This window comes from Schistocerca nitens, chromosome 4 (assembly GCF_023898315.1).
Source record: "Schistocerca nitens isolate TAMUIC-IGC-003100 chromosome 4, iqSchNite1.1, whole genome shotgun sequence".
Classification (NCBI taxonomy): domain Eukaryota; kingdom Metazoa; phylum Arthropoda; class Insecta; order Orthoptera; family Acrididae; genus Schistocerca; species Schistocerca nitens.
The window spans coordinates 548166591-548182371 of record NC_064617.1 but is presented as its reverse complement, the minus strand read 5'-3'; the positions used below and the strand labels follow the sequence as shown (position 1 = coordinate 548182371).

The 15781-nt window shown below is 43.2% G+C and overlaps 1 protein-coding gene across 3 annotated transcripts in view; it reads left to right on the top strand.

Moving 5' to 3' along the window:
- Window positions 1-13157, top strand: part of LOC126252939 (patched domain-containing protein 3) — a 426000-nt gene extending 412843 nt beyond the window's left edge. For all 3 annotated transcript variants that reach the window (XM_049953939.1, XM_049953941.1, XM_049953940.1), the window contains 4 exons: window positions 6430-6743; window positions 8228-8440; window positions 9294-9503; window positions 10998-13157. In XM_049953939.1, the coding sequence (XP_049809896.1) occupies window positions 6430-6743; window positions 8228-8440; window positions 9294-9503; window positions 10998-12233 (1973 nt within the window). In that variant the 3' untranslated portion in view covers window positions 12234-13157. The remainder of the gene's footprint in view (window positions 1-6429; window positions 6744-8227; window positions 8441-9293; window positions 9504-10997) is intronic.
- The last annotated feature ends 2624 nt before the right edge of the window (window positions 13158-15781 follow it).

The following is a 15781-nucleotide window of genomic DNA, read 5'->3' as shown; positions in this document are numbered from 1 at the left end:
AGGACGTGTGCTGTCGACTACATGTCCATTCACCGCGACATCTGTGCTCCGTAAATTAATGTGAAGTGCATGTCAGAGGACACTTAAGTGTCCCTTTCATTCCATTCACTGCTGGAGAGCTAGAAGACTGACTTCCTATTTTATCACCGCGTACACTTTCCGAATAATCTGATCCTCTGTGCTCAAACACAACGCTGTACATAAGCTGCAATAAATTCCTTTATTCTTGGCAGTAAGCCTCGACATGAACTTTGCGTTGAGAATATCATCACTAATGTAAGAATTCTTTTTCCTTTTATTTATTCAGGCAGTAATATCAGCTGTTAGTCACATAATGGCCTGTTTTGACTATAGATTATAGTAAACTACAAATCAAAGACTGCAGCGTAAAGAGCTTCGTATCATCTGAGACCCGCTAGCATCCGGATGTATTGTGTATGTTAACGCATCCACCTCAGACCTTACAGGGATCTTTATGCTGCAACATTTCATCTGAAGATACTCGAAACTGGTCCTTGTATGGTTAAATTTTATGATGTCGTCTAAACAAAAGGAAGACTAATTCTTACGTCAACTGAACGAACAAATGACAAACCCTGCCCCACAGGGTCACATAAATTTCGCAGGAGTATCAGCAATATGTTTCAGGTGGCAGCATTTACCATTCTCAATGATAATAAATCGTAAACAGTTTGCGAGATATAACCTTTAGATTCTCTCAGGAATGGAAATTGTGCGTATGATAGTAAATAAAATGACCTTTCCGTGATGTGTTTTGTTGTAAGTTTCCTTCCACAACTGATGTTCCAATACACCATTGTCAGCATCAATATACTTTGCAACTTGTGTATTGAAGTATGGCAACCTGCGTGAATGAACTACACTACACTAAACCGCCAAAGAAATGCTATAGGCATGCATATTCAAATACAGACATATGAAAACAGGCACAATACGGCGCTACAGTCGGCAACGCCTGTATAAGACAACAAGTGTCTGGTGCAGTTGTTGGATCGGTTACTGCTGCCACTGTGGCAGGTTATCAACATTTAACTAAGTTTGAACGTGGTGTTATAGTCAGCGCACTAGCGATGAGACACAGCATCTCCGAGGTAGCGATGAAGTGGGGATTGTACCGTGAATATCAGGAATCTGGTAAGACCTCAAATCTCCGACATCGCTGCGCCGGAAAAAGATCCTGCAAGAACAGGACTAACGACGACTGAACAGAATCGTTCAGCGTCACAGAAGTGCAGCCCTTCCGAAAGTTTCTGCAGATTTCAATGATGGGCCATCACCAAGTGTCAGCGTGCGAACCATTCAACGCAACATCAGCGATATAGGCTTTCGGAGCCAAAGGCCCACTAGTGTACTCTTGATGATTGTGCGGCACATAGCTTTACGGCTCGCCTGGACCCGTCAACACCGACATTGGACCTGGTCGGACGAGTCTCGATTCAAATTGTATCGAGTGGCTGGACGTGTACGGGTATGGAGACAACCTCAGGAATCCATGGATCCTGCATGCCAGCAGGGGACTCTTCAAGCTAGTGAAGGCTCTGTAATGGCGTGTGGCATGTGCAGTTCGAGTGATACGAGACCCCTGATACGTCTAGATACGTCTCTGACAGGTGACACGTACGTAAGCATCCTGTCTGATCACCTGCATTCATTCATGTCTATTGTGCATTCCGACGGACTTGGGAAATTCCAGCAGGACAGTGTGACGCCCCACACGTCCAGAATTGCTACAGAGTGGCTCCAGGAACAATCTTCTGAGTTTAAACGCCGGCCGAAGTGGCCGTGCGGTTAAAGGCGCTGCAGTCTGGAACCGCAAGACCGCTACGGTCGCAGGTTCGAATCCTGCCTCGGGCATGGATGTTTGTGATGTCCTTAGGTTAGTTAGGTTTAACTAGTTCTAAGTTCTAGGGGACTAATGACCTCAGCAGTTGAGTCCCATAGTGCTCAGAGCCATTTGAACCATTTGAGTTTAAACATTTCCGCTGGCCACGAAAACTCCCCATACATGGACATTATTGAGCATATATGAGATGCCTTGCAACGTGTTGTTCAGAAGAGATCTCCACCCTTCGTAGTCTTAAGCATTTATGGACAGCCTTGTAGGAATCATGGCGTCAATGCCCTGCAGCACTTCTTCAAACGTTAGTCAAGTCCATGCCACGTCGTGTTGCGGTACTTCTGCGTGCTCGCGTGACCCCTGCACGATATTAGGCAGGTATACTATTTTTTTGGCTCTTCAGCGCATATAGTGAAAGATATAGATGCTCTCTAACCAGTTTGCGCTATTCCATAAGTGAAGTTTAAAACAGTCCTTGGGGCTGATTCGAGCAAATCGCTAGTGAAGTCTTTTTATTTGAACATAACTGAAGTTTCCCTATCATTGTTTGCTAGCTGTCTCGATTTTGTAGGGATAGGCCCCAATTTTAGAAAATTTTCTCATGTCGCCACATGAATATGACGTGACATCCTCAAGTCCCTACGTCATTGGTCTACTTTTACAGTTTCATCTTTTTATGTCATATTGCATAATTTTTAATTTCTTGTTTTTAATGTCAATATTGTTTCGCCGCCTCGATTTGTTAATAGTGTTGAAGAGTCTGTCGTATTCGTAGTTTAGTTTCGATGTGAGGATAACAACTGACAAAAGTTCGTAAGAATTGAACATCTAACATATTAAATGCTATCTTTTGTTTAATACATACGGACTTTTTGACTTGCGATACGTGGCAGTGTCCTGACTTTTGACTTAGCAAAGGTGGTAACCCTATGCATCAATCACATTGTCAATATTATTTACACAGAAATATACAGCAATGACGATAAAGTAAAATTTTATATATTTATTTTTATCATTGTTTCAAAATTTTGTAAATGTACAGAACAACATCGATCATTCGAATACCTATCAACCGAAAGCGTTCCGGTTGGTGAATTCCGATTTGCGCGTGCACTACGCACCGAGCTGGCCAATTCGGCGTTTTCCCCTCATCCTGCCAGACGTCGTTGCTCGTGCTGTTCACAGTAGCGGTTAAAAACAAACGTGTAGCTCTAGATGTTTTTGATAAACTTAAATAATAGACCAGTCGAAGAGAGTTCTAGTGGATCAAACTTAGCTTGGGAATGTAAAGTTGGAAATGCTACAATATCGGACATTCAAAAGAACAGTGATGCTGTTACAAAATTTAGGAGCGTACTTGATAGTGAAGACAGAGGCTTGCAGAGAAAAACGATGAAAATGTCAGAAAGCCAGGATGTATGTAATGCAGTTTACTCATGGCTCTTGCAGATACTTAACCAAGAACAAGCAGTAAATGTAATTGTGAAATAAATGAACGAGAAACAAGGTGCTAACACTCATTTTAAATCGAATACCCGCTGGCATGGAATTAGGAGATTAGACATCCAGGAGGAAAAACTCTGTGTTGATCCTGAAGTAGCTGTACAGTCTTTTAAAAATACACTACTAGCCATTAAAATTGCTACACCACGAAGATGACGTGCTACAGAGGCGAAATTTAACCGACAGGAAGAAGATGCTGTGATATGCAAATGATTAGCTTTTCAGAGCATTCACACAAGGTTGGCGCCGGTGGTGACACCTACAACGTGCTGACATGAGGAAAGTTTCCAACCGATTTCTCATACACAAACAGCAGTTGACCGGCGTTGCCTGGTGAAACGTTGTTGTGATGCCTCGTGTAAGGAAGAGAAATGCGTACCATCCCGTTTCCGACTTTGATAAAGGTCGGATTGTAGCCTATCGCGATTGCGGTTTATCGTATCGCGACATTGTTGCTTGCGTTGGTCGAGATCCAATGACTGTTAGCAGAATATGGAATCGGTGGTTCAGGAGGGTAATACGGAACGCCGTGCTGGATCCCAACGGCCTCGTATCACTAGCAGTCGAGATGACAGGCATCTTATCCGCATCGCTATAACGGATCGTGCAGCCACCTCTCGATCCCTGAGTCAACAGATGGGGACGTTTGCAAGACAACATCCATCTGCATGAACAGTCCGACGACGTTTGCAGCAGCATGGACTATCAGCTCGCAGACCATGGCTGCGGTTACACTTGACGCTGCATCACAGACAGGAGCGCCTGCGATGTTGTACTCAACGACGAACCTGGGTGCACGAATGACAAAACGTCATTTTTTCGGATGAATCCAGGTTCTGTTTACAGCATCATGATAGTCGCATCCGTGTTTGATGACTTCGCGGTGAACGCACATTGGAAGCGTGTTTTCGTCATCGCCATACTGGCGTATCACCCGGCGTGATGGTGTGGAGTGCCATTGGTTACACGTCTAGGTCATCTCTTATTCGCATTGATGGCACTTTGAACAGTGGACGTTACATTTCAAATGTGTTACGACCCGTGGCTCTACCCTTCATTCGATCCCTGCGAAATCCTACATTTCAGCAGGATTATGCACGACCGCATGTTGCAGGTCTTGAACGGGCCTTTCTGGATACAGAAAATGTTCGACTGCTGCCCTGGCCAGCACATTCTCCAGATCTCTCACCAATTGAAAACGTCTGGTCAATGGTGGCCGAGCAACTGGCTCGTTACAATTCGCCAGTCATTACTCTTGATGAACTGTGGTATCGTGTTGAAGGTGCATGGGCAGCTGTACCTGTACACGCCATCCAAGCTCTGTTTGACTCAATGCCCAGGCGTATCAAGGCCGTTATTACGGTTAGAGGTGGTTGTTCTGGGTACTGATTTCTAAGGATTTTTGCACCCAAATTGCGTGAAAATGTAATCACATGTCCAATGATGTAATCACATGTCCAATGAATACCCGTTTATGATCTGCATTTCTTCTTGGTGTAGCAATTTTAATGGCCAGTAGTGCATTAATAAGGAGGGTTAAAAATGAATATCTATAATACAAGCGAAACTAATTTCTTCTGGAAGAAAATGCCTACAAAATCAGTGGTTACTAAGAGTGAAATGTTAGCGCCTAGTTTTAAGGTAATAAAATCAATTGCTACTGCTTTTCGTGAGACATTTAATACAAAATACAGTAATACAGGGTGTCCCAGAAATATTGCGACAAACTTCGAGGGGTATTGGAGGGGTGTCTCGAGGAAAAAATCGAGGATAGGAACCCGTGTCCGGAAACGCCATCCAACGATGCTACAGAGCGTCGAAGTTACAGGCGCCGGCACCTGGCACTAGGCCACCCCTTCGGCATCAGAGATGACTCTGTAGGCTGACGGACCGTAGGTGGAACGTCTTCAAATGTTGTTTGTTATACAGTAATCGCGAGTGATTGCTATGGTAGCCAGTGGAGAATATGGAGCTAGCTGTTGCGTAGAATAGCGCTGTCTCCTATGAATGCGCTGTTCCGTTGGTGGACAGCGGTTTCGGACACGGATTTCCAGCCGCAGTTTACTTTTCTCCTGGAACCCTCTAAATTCTCCATTGTTTCTCGGTATGCAGGAGAAAAATAAACAGCGAATGGAAACCTGTGTCTAAAACAGTCATCCACCGAAGGAACAGAGGAGACAAGACCTTTCTGCGCCCTCCATGTTCCCCCACTGTAGATCGAGGCAAACAGATGCGATTACTGAATAATAAAAGACAGTGAGGGAGGTTCCGACTAGGCTCCGTCCTTATACAAAGTAACGTTTGCTGCCGAAGGGGTGGCCTAATAATAGCAGGCTCCGGAGCCTGTAGGATCGTTGGATGGCGTTTCCCGACACGGGTTCCTATCCTGAATTTCTTCCTTAAGACATCCTCTACAAACCGCGAAAATTGTCTCAACATTTCTGGGACACCCTGTGTATGTAAAGTTTGTGTGATTCAGTGCTTCTTTCTTTCATATTCATATGAACAATGGTACACAGGGCTGGTTCGAGAACACTTTCCAGCACAAGCGTCTTATCACTTGGAGACCCTCCTCAACTGAGGTTGACTATATTGGCAAAAGGTTTCTCTAAATCGACAAAAGCTATAAACGTAGGCTCTTCCTACTTTAAACTATATTCCGTGATAAGTCATAGGTTCAGTATTGCATTGCATGTTCCTAGGGTCCTACTGAACCCAAACTGATCTTCGCCGAGGTAAACCCTGTAAATAACTCCTGTTACTATTTTGCAACAGCTACAGAACATTTACACGTCCTTCACTACGTACGCAATTCTGTCTATACATGCTGGTCTGTAAACACACCAGGAGACTGTACTAGAAGATTCTTGTATTGCTGTTTGAAAGCACCATCTCACTCTTTCCACTTCCTTTGCAAATTTTCGTTTACACTGCCGGTCGAACTATGAAATAAAATCTGTTTGTGCGTTAACTTAGCTTTGACACTCCCGGCGACAAGTGTTCGAGTGTAGCACTCCGCAACCTGGGAGCTGCTTCCACTGAGTGCTCCGATGACTCTCCCGTTGCAGACAAGAAGCCCCGCTGGTACCGGTGGCTGTGCACCGGCGGCATCGACCCCGCAGCGCCGGACGACCCGCGCGACAACGGCGAGCACGCGTGCATGGCGTTCTTCCGCGACCACGTGGCCGCCCTGCTCAACAGGAGGTCCGTCAAGGCGGTCGTGCTGGTCGTGTTCGCCGCCTACCTGGCGGGCGCCTGCTACGGCATCACCACCATGGAGGAGGGCCTGGAGCGCCGCAAGCTGTCCCGCGCCGACTCCTACTCCGTCGAGTTCTACGACCGCGAGGACTTCTACTTCCGGGAGTTCCCCTACCGCATACAGGTTAGCGCATTTCCTTTGTCTTCACAGCGGTAACAGCTGTTTTTAACATGTCCACGGTTGTTGCTTAATAATACCATAAAAATGTAAACAAAATCTTGGAGCGCACTTACAGTATTATCTAATGCATCGAAAATGTCGAAGTAGTAATGATGGATTATTATGGATTGTTACAAGTGTCAAATACTGTGCCTGACAAAAAAGGTGAAGAAGGGACCGATGGCATCAGCAGTTTGGTCCCACAAGACCTTACATCAAAAATGTTGTGATCATACATATGTTTATATCACAAAACTGGCCATTCTTTGCCTGTCCGCCTAGCATGATACACACCGCTGGTACATGCCGTAAAATGTGAAAATATGTACTTCAAACCCATCATGAACAGAAAGATTGTACATTCTCGAAGACTGAATTAATAGTTCTACTTTTATCAGTAACATCACGCAATTTCTTCCAGTAATAGCTTAAAAATGAAGCATTTCCGGACATGTGACTTTTCCCCCTTATATGAGGAAACCGGTTCAACAATTTTTCGATGTATTTTCGAAATCCCCACATTACCGTGGTCGCCCTTACGCAGCCTGAGATTGTAATATACGTATCTATCCAGTCTTTTATAAAAAGACTGGAAGTTGACTCACGAGGCAGTGAAAAATGCGCCAGCGGAGGTAATAACTCGTTACAGTTTCTTACAAGAGCGAAATATTTAGGTCAACTCGTCTCACAGGTATGAAACTCTTACATAGGCCTAGTAGATGAGAAATCACAATTTGATTGGAAGATTTCTTATAGAGTTATGGTTGTACCTGTCGAGAATGGGCAGGGGCTGATTTAACCATCAATAATATGTAAAGAAGTTATGTACCCAAGATGGAATCGCGGTGGTACATTTTCACACTACATAGCAGTTGCTGTACCGAACACGAAGAAAACATTTAAGATTAAGAATTCATTTACCGAACACAAAAAGAGAAAGACAGAGGCGGTTCGAAAAAGAGCTTTTTGATTTGTAAAATATTTATTTGGTTAGAGTGAGAGTGTTAGGGCTATAATCATAAACTCCAAAGAGAAATTCAGAAGGAATGTTATTGATAATTTCGAAAGGAATTCCTCCAGACAATATGAAAACACACCTCGCAAGAGACACTAAGCAAATCTGTATTACTCTCTTCCATAAACATGTAGCGTAATGAGTAAGACTGTAAAATCTGAGCAGTTGTGATAAAGAGGTTAGCTACACATACACCATCCCGGAACGTGCACAAAATGGTGTAACGTTAATGGTACGCTATAAGCTACTGCCATACATCGTAAAGAGACTTTCGAAACACAAGTTTCGATGACAGTGGCACAAGACGCTGTTCATGGAGATTTATTCGTCGGACAGGGATCTTAGGCTGGACGGCAACCTCTGACTTGCCCAGAGAAATAGCCAACCATTATCTAGTGCAATACTGACTATACATTGCTCTTTTGTGTTACAGGTTGTTATCACAGGAAACCTGAACTACTCTGACCGTGCCGTGCAAGACGAGATCGAGAACCTGACGCAGACGTTCGAGAACACGACTTTCATCTCTTCACCGCTGTACACGGAGTCGTGGCTCCGCTCCTTCGTGGGCTACATCAGGAGGAACGAGGACTACCTCAACGTCAGCATCGACACAGAAGAGGACTTCATCAACACACTAAAAGAGGTCAGTCAGCTTGGGCGTAGGGTCACCTATAGTAATTCTACATGACTGTGCAGAATGGTCAGAAACAGTCTGGAAAGCTTGTAAGGGTGTTACAGAGTAGGCTGTGCTGATAAATAACTGTTGAGAAAAAATTCGGTATGTTGCGGAGTTTACTGGTTAAGACCGTTGAAGTTAGACAATCGGAGACGGTGCCGCCAAATGTGTGCTTCATTTGGTATCCTAAAACCGGACACGATAGCGATACAAAAATTGGACATGGGACGGTAATAAGGATCGAGCCCTAGCCAAAGGCGCAGCAGTTTCTTCATGCGCCGTCACCTACGGTATGAGAACAGCTGACACTCATGGTACTCGTATCTGGCGGACCGCTTGAATTAGCACGCGCAGCTGCCTGACTGTGGTGATCAACTCGTAAACAAGCTTTTCACGCTGTATCTGACCACCCTGCGTATGAATTACAATCCATTTTCGGCGAGTAGACGATTTATTCGTATGTATTTATAAAATAAATAACAATAATATTCTTTAAAATGGATGAAAAACAGTCTTCCTCGCAATAAAATATGGGTCATAACACCTGCTCCGTTCACCTACACCGCCTACCATCGTGGTATAAATGGTTTGAAGATGGTCACATTCTGAGCGAAACTGGTAACAATTCCAAACAAACATTTTATTACGGTCAAGACTGTTTTTAATCCGTTTTAAAGTATTTTGAGCCAGACCGCTGTTTCTACACGAGAAATGTTCTCAAATATTAATCGTAATATTGATATACCATCATGTGTAATGTATTTGGGAATTTTGTTTTACACTACTGTTGACCACAAAACGGGTTTTCCATTTCTTTCAGTTGTGGTTGTTCAAACCAAACCCGTTCTCGCTAGACGTGAAATTCAACGACGAGGGAACCAGAATCATCGCCTCTAGATTCCTGATTCAAGCTGTCAACATTTCAACATCCAACGACGAGAAGGCCATGGTGAGGGCGCTCAGGAAAATCTGCCACGAATCGCCGCTCAACGTCAGCGTCTTCCATCCGTACTTCGTCTTCTTCGATCAGGTACGCTCACAACAGTTTCATGTACAATGTACGATCAATAGTTGTAGACTGCATAATAAGGTAGACCTTATACATTACACCTATCTTTTTCTTTCATTAAACATGAAACACATTTAATCCATCATCAGAGCTGTGTATATCATGGAGCTTCTCATTAACTCCCATGTCACTGTTTTCAGTCTGCTCTGATAACGTAAATATTTTCTGCAATAATGGAAGGATTATTACGAGGAATGATCCAATACAGATTCGCATCATACTGTATGAGAAAGTAAAGCAAAACCAATGCCACTGGTAACAATTTGCTACAAAAAATAGATAGACATCTACTTATATTAAAAGGAAAAGACTGTTCTCTGAAACTTAGCGCTGTAAGCAGCTGTGCCGATAAAAGACAAAAAAGATAATGCCATAAATGCCTAATAGTGATACACTGGGTGGTTAAGAAACTCACGGATAAGCATTAAACAAGTTGGGGCCATACACAGAGGCAAATTTTTTGTTAATAATCAACGTTCACAATGTTCAGAGAGAGACTGAAACTCTTCTTAACACAGGCCCTACACAACAACAAAATTCCCCCCTAAGCACTCCACTCACTATTAATCTCTTCGCCCTATTTTAGAGTGCAGAGGAACACTGTCATTATTTTAAGAAACGTCCTTCTAAAGTTCTGTTCCCAAACATTCTGTTCTCGACGGCATTGACCATTTCATTTTCTGCTCAGTCTTATGAATATTTTTTTGAACAATATAAATGGTTGGTATGCAGACATTGAGCATGTGTAAGAGCAGCGCTTGCAGCACCTGGTGAATATGATTAGGGTAACCTAGTAAGTTACATGTTCTGAAATGGAACTGTGAACCCACTTGGACAACTGAAAGAATATATGCTGTTACAATAATCGTTAAGTTTTCACGACCACGTCCTTGAGATTAGTGGTGTCTGTTTATTCCCTGGAGGCGTTTATTTTGGATTCTTAGGACGATATATATTTGACAATCTGACTTTTTGGTAGCACGAGTGGCAGGAGTTTTCAGTAACGCAGCATTTGAAATAGAAAATAGACGCATCCAATCACTATATGTTAATTGTATGTTGTCTTGATCAAAAATATTTTAGTAGTTTCCTCACATTAAACAGAGAGGTGCATGTCGTCAGCTTTGTCGGTACAAACCATAAGTTTGCACTCATGATACACTAGTGCTTTTTGTTAATCTATTTCGTTTCTTTTTGAAGATGACAAGCTCTGAAATGCATCAGGAATCTAATAAAATATCTGCAGTCGAAACAAACATATAATAAAATTATATAAGTACATCTAAGACCATTCCTTCTCATTTTGTATTCATGCAATGTACGTGTATTTTCGATCAATATGTCTGTCATTACAGTTAACTTTATTGGCTATCAGCCTATAATGATTGCAAGAAAGGAATGGTGAAAGACTCCATAAAAGATGTAATATGTACAACGAGTTTTGTTTTGTTTTAGTTTGAATTGGTACGGCCGACGTCGATCCAGAGCATGATCATCGGCGCCTCGATCATGATGCTGGTGTGCTTCATCTTCATCCCGAACGCCCTGTGCTCGCTGTGGGTGGCGTTCTCCATCATATCGATCGAGGCTGGGGTGGCCGGCTACATGGCGCTCTGGAGCGTGCGCCTCGACTCCATCTCGATGATTAACCTCATAATGTGCATCGGCTTCTCCGTGGACTTCACAGCACACATCTGCTACGCCTACATGTCTTCCAAGGCCACGAACCCTCACGAGAGGGTGAAGGAATGCCTGTATGCGCTGGGCCTCCCTATCATCCAAGGAGCGTCCAGTACCATTCTGGCTGTGATCTCCCTGCTGCTGGCAGGCAGTTACATCTTCTTGGTATTTTTCAAGATGGTGTTCCTGGTCATTTTCTTTGGAGCAATGCACGGCCTCTTCCTGTTGCCAGTCCTGCTGTCGATATTTGGGCCCGGTTCCTGCACGCGAAAGAAGAAGGAGGAGGACGGTGAGGCACCTGTTGAGACCCACCTGTCCGCAGTGGAGAAGGCTTTCCCACATCCCTACTGTATTCCGCATCCGTCTCTTCAGCCGGCTCACCAAAACGGGTACCCTTTCCGCAAAGCAAACGGTGATGCCGGAGTCACTCCTCAGCCGCTCTTCCTGGGTGGTTCGGCGGGCACCCCGTTCCACCACCATTTCGGGGTGCCTCTGTCTGGGCTTTCACCCTACAGTGGCGGAAAGTACACTGACGGCAACGGTGGCGGCGTAGAGAAGGATCTGGGTCTGGGAACGTCGGGAGAAGACTCCAGTGAGTCCAGCTCCAGCAAGTCTCAGAGGCGTCTGCAGAAGAAGACGACCGCGGCCGAGGAAGAAGACGAGGAGGAGGCGGCGCAGAGACGCCGCTACCAGGAAGGGTGGCGCAAGTCGTCGGCTAGCCTGGAGGTGTTCCGTAGAATCCCCGAGGCGTACAACAACTCTGGCTACGTCAGCGACGAGGAGGGGCGCGGCCGACCCCGCCATTGGCAAGATGGCGACGCCCCGCGTGGCCGCGCGCGCCCTCGCGACGACGCCCACATCCCTAGGAGGTACACCGTGCACGAAACGAACGGCGCGCACGCGCACAGCCGGCCCAGGTCCCGATCGCAGCACTCGCCGCGCACCGGCCACCAGTACCAGGTGCACTCCAGAGGCTCGCCCGGCTACCACGGCGATCACAAGTTCCGCTGACACCGCGGGCCGCCTTTCCCACGCGGTAATACCTGGACGTACGTCGGCCTGTCCAAGCTCCGGACAGTCCTCTGCCCGAAAAGCCTCAGGGACCACAGCGATGGAAACAACCTCCGGAGTACCGTGAGGACAGTTCGTCGGTTAAATGACACCGCTTACAGATCTCCATTGTAGTCCATTAACGTGCGTGAACGGTGTCTTTAAGGTGTCTTGCCTCCGTGATAATTCACGAGGTCTGGTAGGTGTAACGGCTATGTTCAATACCAACTTTTTGGAAGTATAATCAGAATAATGTGGAAGAAGCGGGAAAGTAAGCTAGTTGTAACTCCTCCAGTTGTTTCACGTGGACTGACACTTTCCGTGGTCAGAATGTTCAGCAGGACGTTACAGAATACTAACAACGACTGTGTAATTTTGTACGAGTGGTTCGAGCGACGTGTGAATATTTTTATACCTTTTATACAATGTTGTTGCGCCGTTTTCTGCGTCTCGAGAAGAGTCGCACCCCAGTACTATACGTCTTGCTCATCGACGGTGTAATCGATAAGTTAGTTGCCTGGAAACAAAACTGTGATGAATCCCTGAAGATGAAACAGTTTTGTTGTTTCCATTCGGCTAACAAGTGATTTTAAAATATACCTCTAATGAAATGGGACATTAATTGTTATTTATATTTTTCGGTAAATGTATTATCCTACAAGCAAACCTTTATATGTAGAGTGTGTATGTCAGATCCTGGGTTCTTGAAAATATTAATTTTGAAATGGAAAATCCAATTCTATTATTGTACTTCTTTCAGATATGCTTTGGAATTATTCTATGATAATGCTTATTTCATAATGCTCGCCAGTAAGTCTTCCACACCATTCTCTCTAATGGATCTCTTTCTCATACAGTGTAAATATCTGTAGCCAAAGACTTAAATAAATGATAGCAACTGTTCGAACTCTGGAATTCGGTTTTTTTATGTGTGTTTCCGTATTTCGGAAAATTTCGTTTGGAGTTTTTGTAGTAGTTTCAAACGCAAATGATATTTTCAGAGTTTCGATATTTCTTTTTTAATTCATCTAGACTCTACATTTTTATGTCTGAACGTTTCACAATACCAAAGTGGTGCAGAATTCAATTTCCCCCAACCAAAAATGATCCGTTTGACTCTCGAAAGCACCAAAGAGCTCGAAGTATTGTTTCTATTAAACCGTAAACAAAAAAGTCCAAGCAGTTCCTTCCTTTTACAAACGAAGCGACATGCCTCACTGGAAATACTTTTGAAAATATTACGTGTACACCTACGAGAAAAATGTTGAAGGGTTGTTGAACACTTACGCGATTCTCAACAAGACACTAATGAGTTCAGAATTCTGTGCTGTCACAGTACAACTTTATATTAGTTTTTGTCATTCAACACAAAAAATTTGAAGAAAAGTTTTAGTTACTAATTCCTGTTTTAGTGTAATCAGTGGTACCGATTTCCAACTGAGCGTCTACGAAAAGAAACTGACAACTGTATTTCCACACTTAAGAGTACTCCAATTATTTTCCATGACAGGCTACCATCGTACGTGATTTCATGCCGAATCAGTTGATGTCTTCGTGCTTTATCAAAGCGTCATTTTTTTACTTAATTATTCGTTTATATTTCTACCTCCTATTTAAAAAAGGAGCATCCGATCCATGTCAAAATAAATACATATCTGAGTGATATGATCGTCTGGCCGATAACAGCAAGGCAGACATTGTGCAGCACACTATTAACAAGTGGAATATAAATTTTCTAGGGCTACTAAACCTTCTAAACGTCTTTTGGTCGAGCAACCCACCGACGCACATAACATTATTCCAGTTTCAAAAGAAAACTTACAGCGTTAGAAAATCATAAATACCAATACGAAGCATTAGGCACGCACAGCAGTTTGAAGCCAGTAATCGACTGGAGTCAACTGGTAATGAAGACAGCCCTGTCCTAACAGAAGATTGAAGTACCAAGCATAATCTGAGAAAAATAGTCTAGAGACTTTAAGTGGAAGAAGATATCCACCACAGCATGAGGCAACATGTCATGTATCAATCAGTATGTTTAACCTACCTACCAGCCCGCTTTGGTAGCTCGGTTCGATCCTCGCCCGGATCGGAGACTTCCTCCGTTCGTAGACTTCATGTTGTGTTTTCCTTACACTCGTGACGTCATGATTGACGTTGCTATTGAGATGGCTGAAAGGGCACGGCCCTAAAGCCAATAAATTGGGAAAAAACTTCTCCACCACAGTCACGATGCTCTAAAACTATTAAACCTTTTATTCTTCCTTTATGACCCTCTTTTCTACTTTAACTGCTTTAATTAATAAGTACTTACGGGCATTTAATTTAATAAAACTCTCGAGTAGACACAACTGCGACGAGGAATTATAAGACCGTGGTGGAGTTGGGGAACCCTTGTGCTGCTTGAGTGGTCAGCTTTAGTTCACGTCTCACAGAGAATAGTCAGAGCTGAGGCAAATGTGCTGGTATCCCTCTTCATAGGCTCCCAGACAACACTACTGAGATCAGTACATTCAGGGACCTGGTAAGTACCTTTACATCAACAGTCAGCTTATGAAGCCAATGCGACACACTACCCAGCCTATTGTAACGATGCTATATTCTTGAATGTTGCTTAAATTAACTTAACTTGGTCTGGAGTTCATTTGATGAAAGAATATAACAGTTTCCAACTTCACAAAATTTATTGACAACTGAACTGCATACTCGTCACGTTAACAAAACACTGCCTGACATACTTCACAGATCTCTTTGACTGACTGACTGACAAAACGACAACTCAACAACCAACTTCAAATAACACATTATTAATTTTGTACAATTCTGATGTTACAATTAAAATTTACAAAACGTATAGAAACTAATATTACAGCTAAATAAGGTATAAAATACAATATCGTATTACATAAATTTTTATAGTTTCATCACTAGGTTTAAATATGAAAGTCGATCTGAACTTTAACTACAACAATGTGTCTTGTATTATTTTAGTTACATAATTTATTTGGATTTGCTTACTAACATTCAGTGACAGTAAAAATCTCGTGCTTTATCCGATTGCATACGAGAAAGTTACAAATAAGGCCTCAAATTCTGAAAATCGTTAAGTTGTGTGATGTAAACAATTGTAGAGTTAATAATAAATGTAATTACAAAGGATATTAATTAGAGAGGAGGACATGAAAATAGATAACAAATGAAAATACATCACTTGGTAATAATTTTTAAGTCGTTTCTCAAGATAATGAGGTTCTCTCTGTCAACCCACCAATCAACTGCAACTAAGGTAATTAGAGGCGCCAGCCACTTATGCCAACATTTCCACAGCCTCCTAACATTTATTACTAAATATCTCTTACTTCAACTTCTCAGCTAGGCTTTTGATTTGTAATCTGTACATAATTTTGTGAATGACAACAATCCATAGACAATTACGATAATATACGTCCTTCCAGAACAAAAAAACTGTAGTTTGGCAAATTGAACTGAATAATGCGTCCAAAACACAC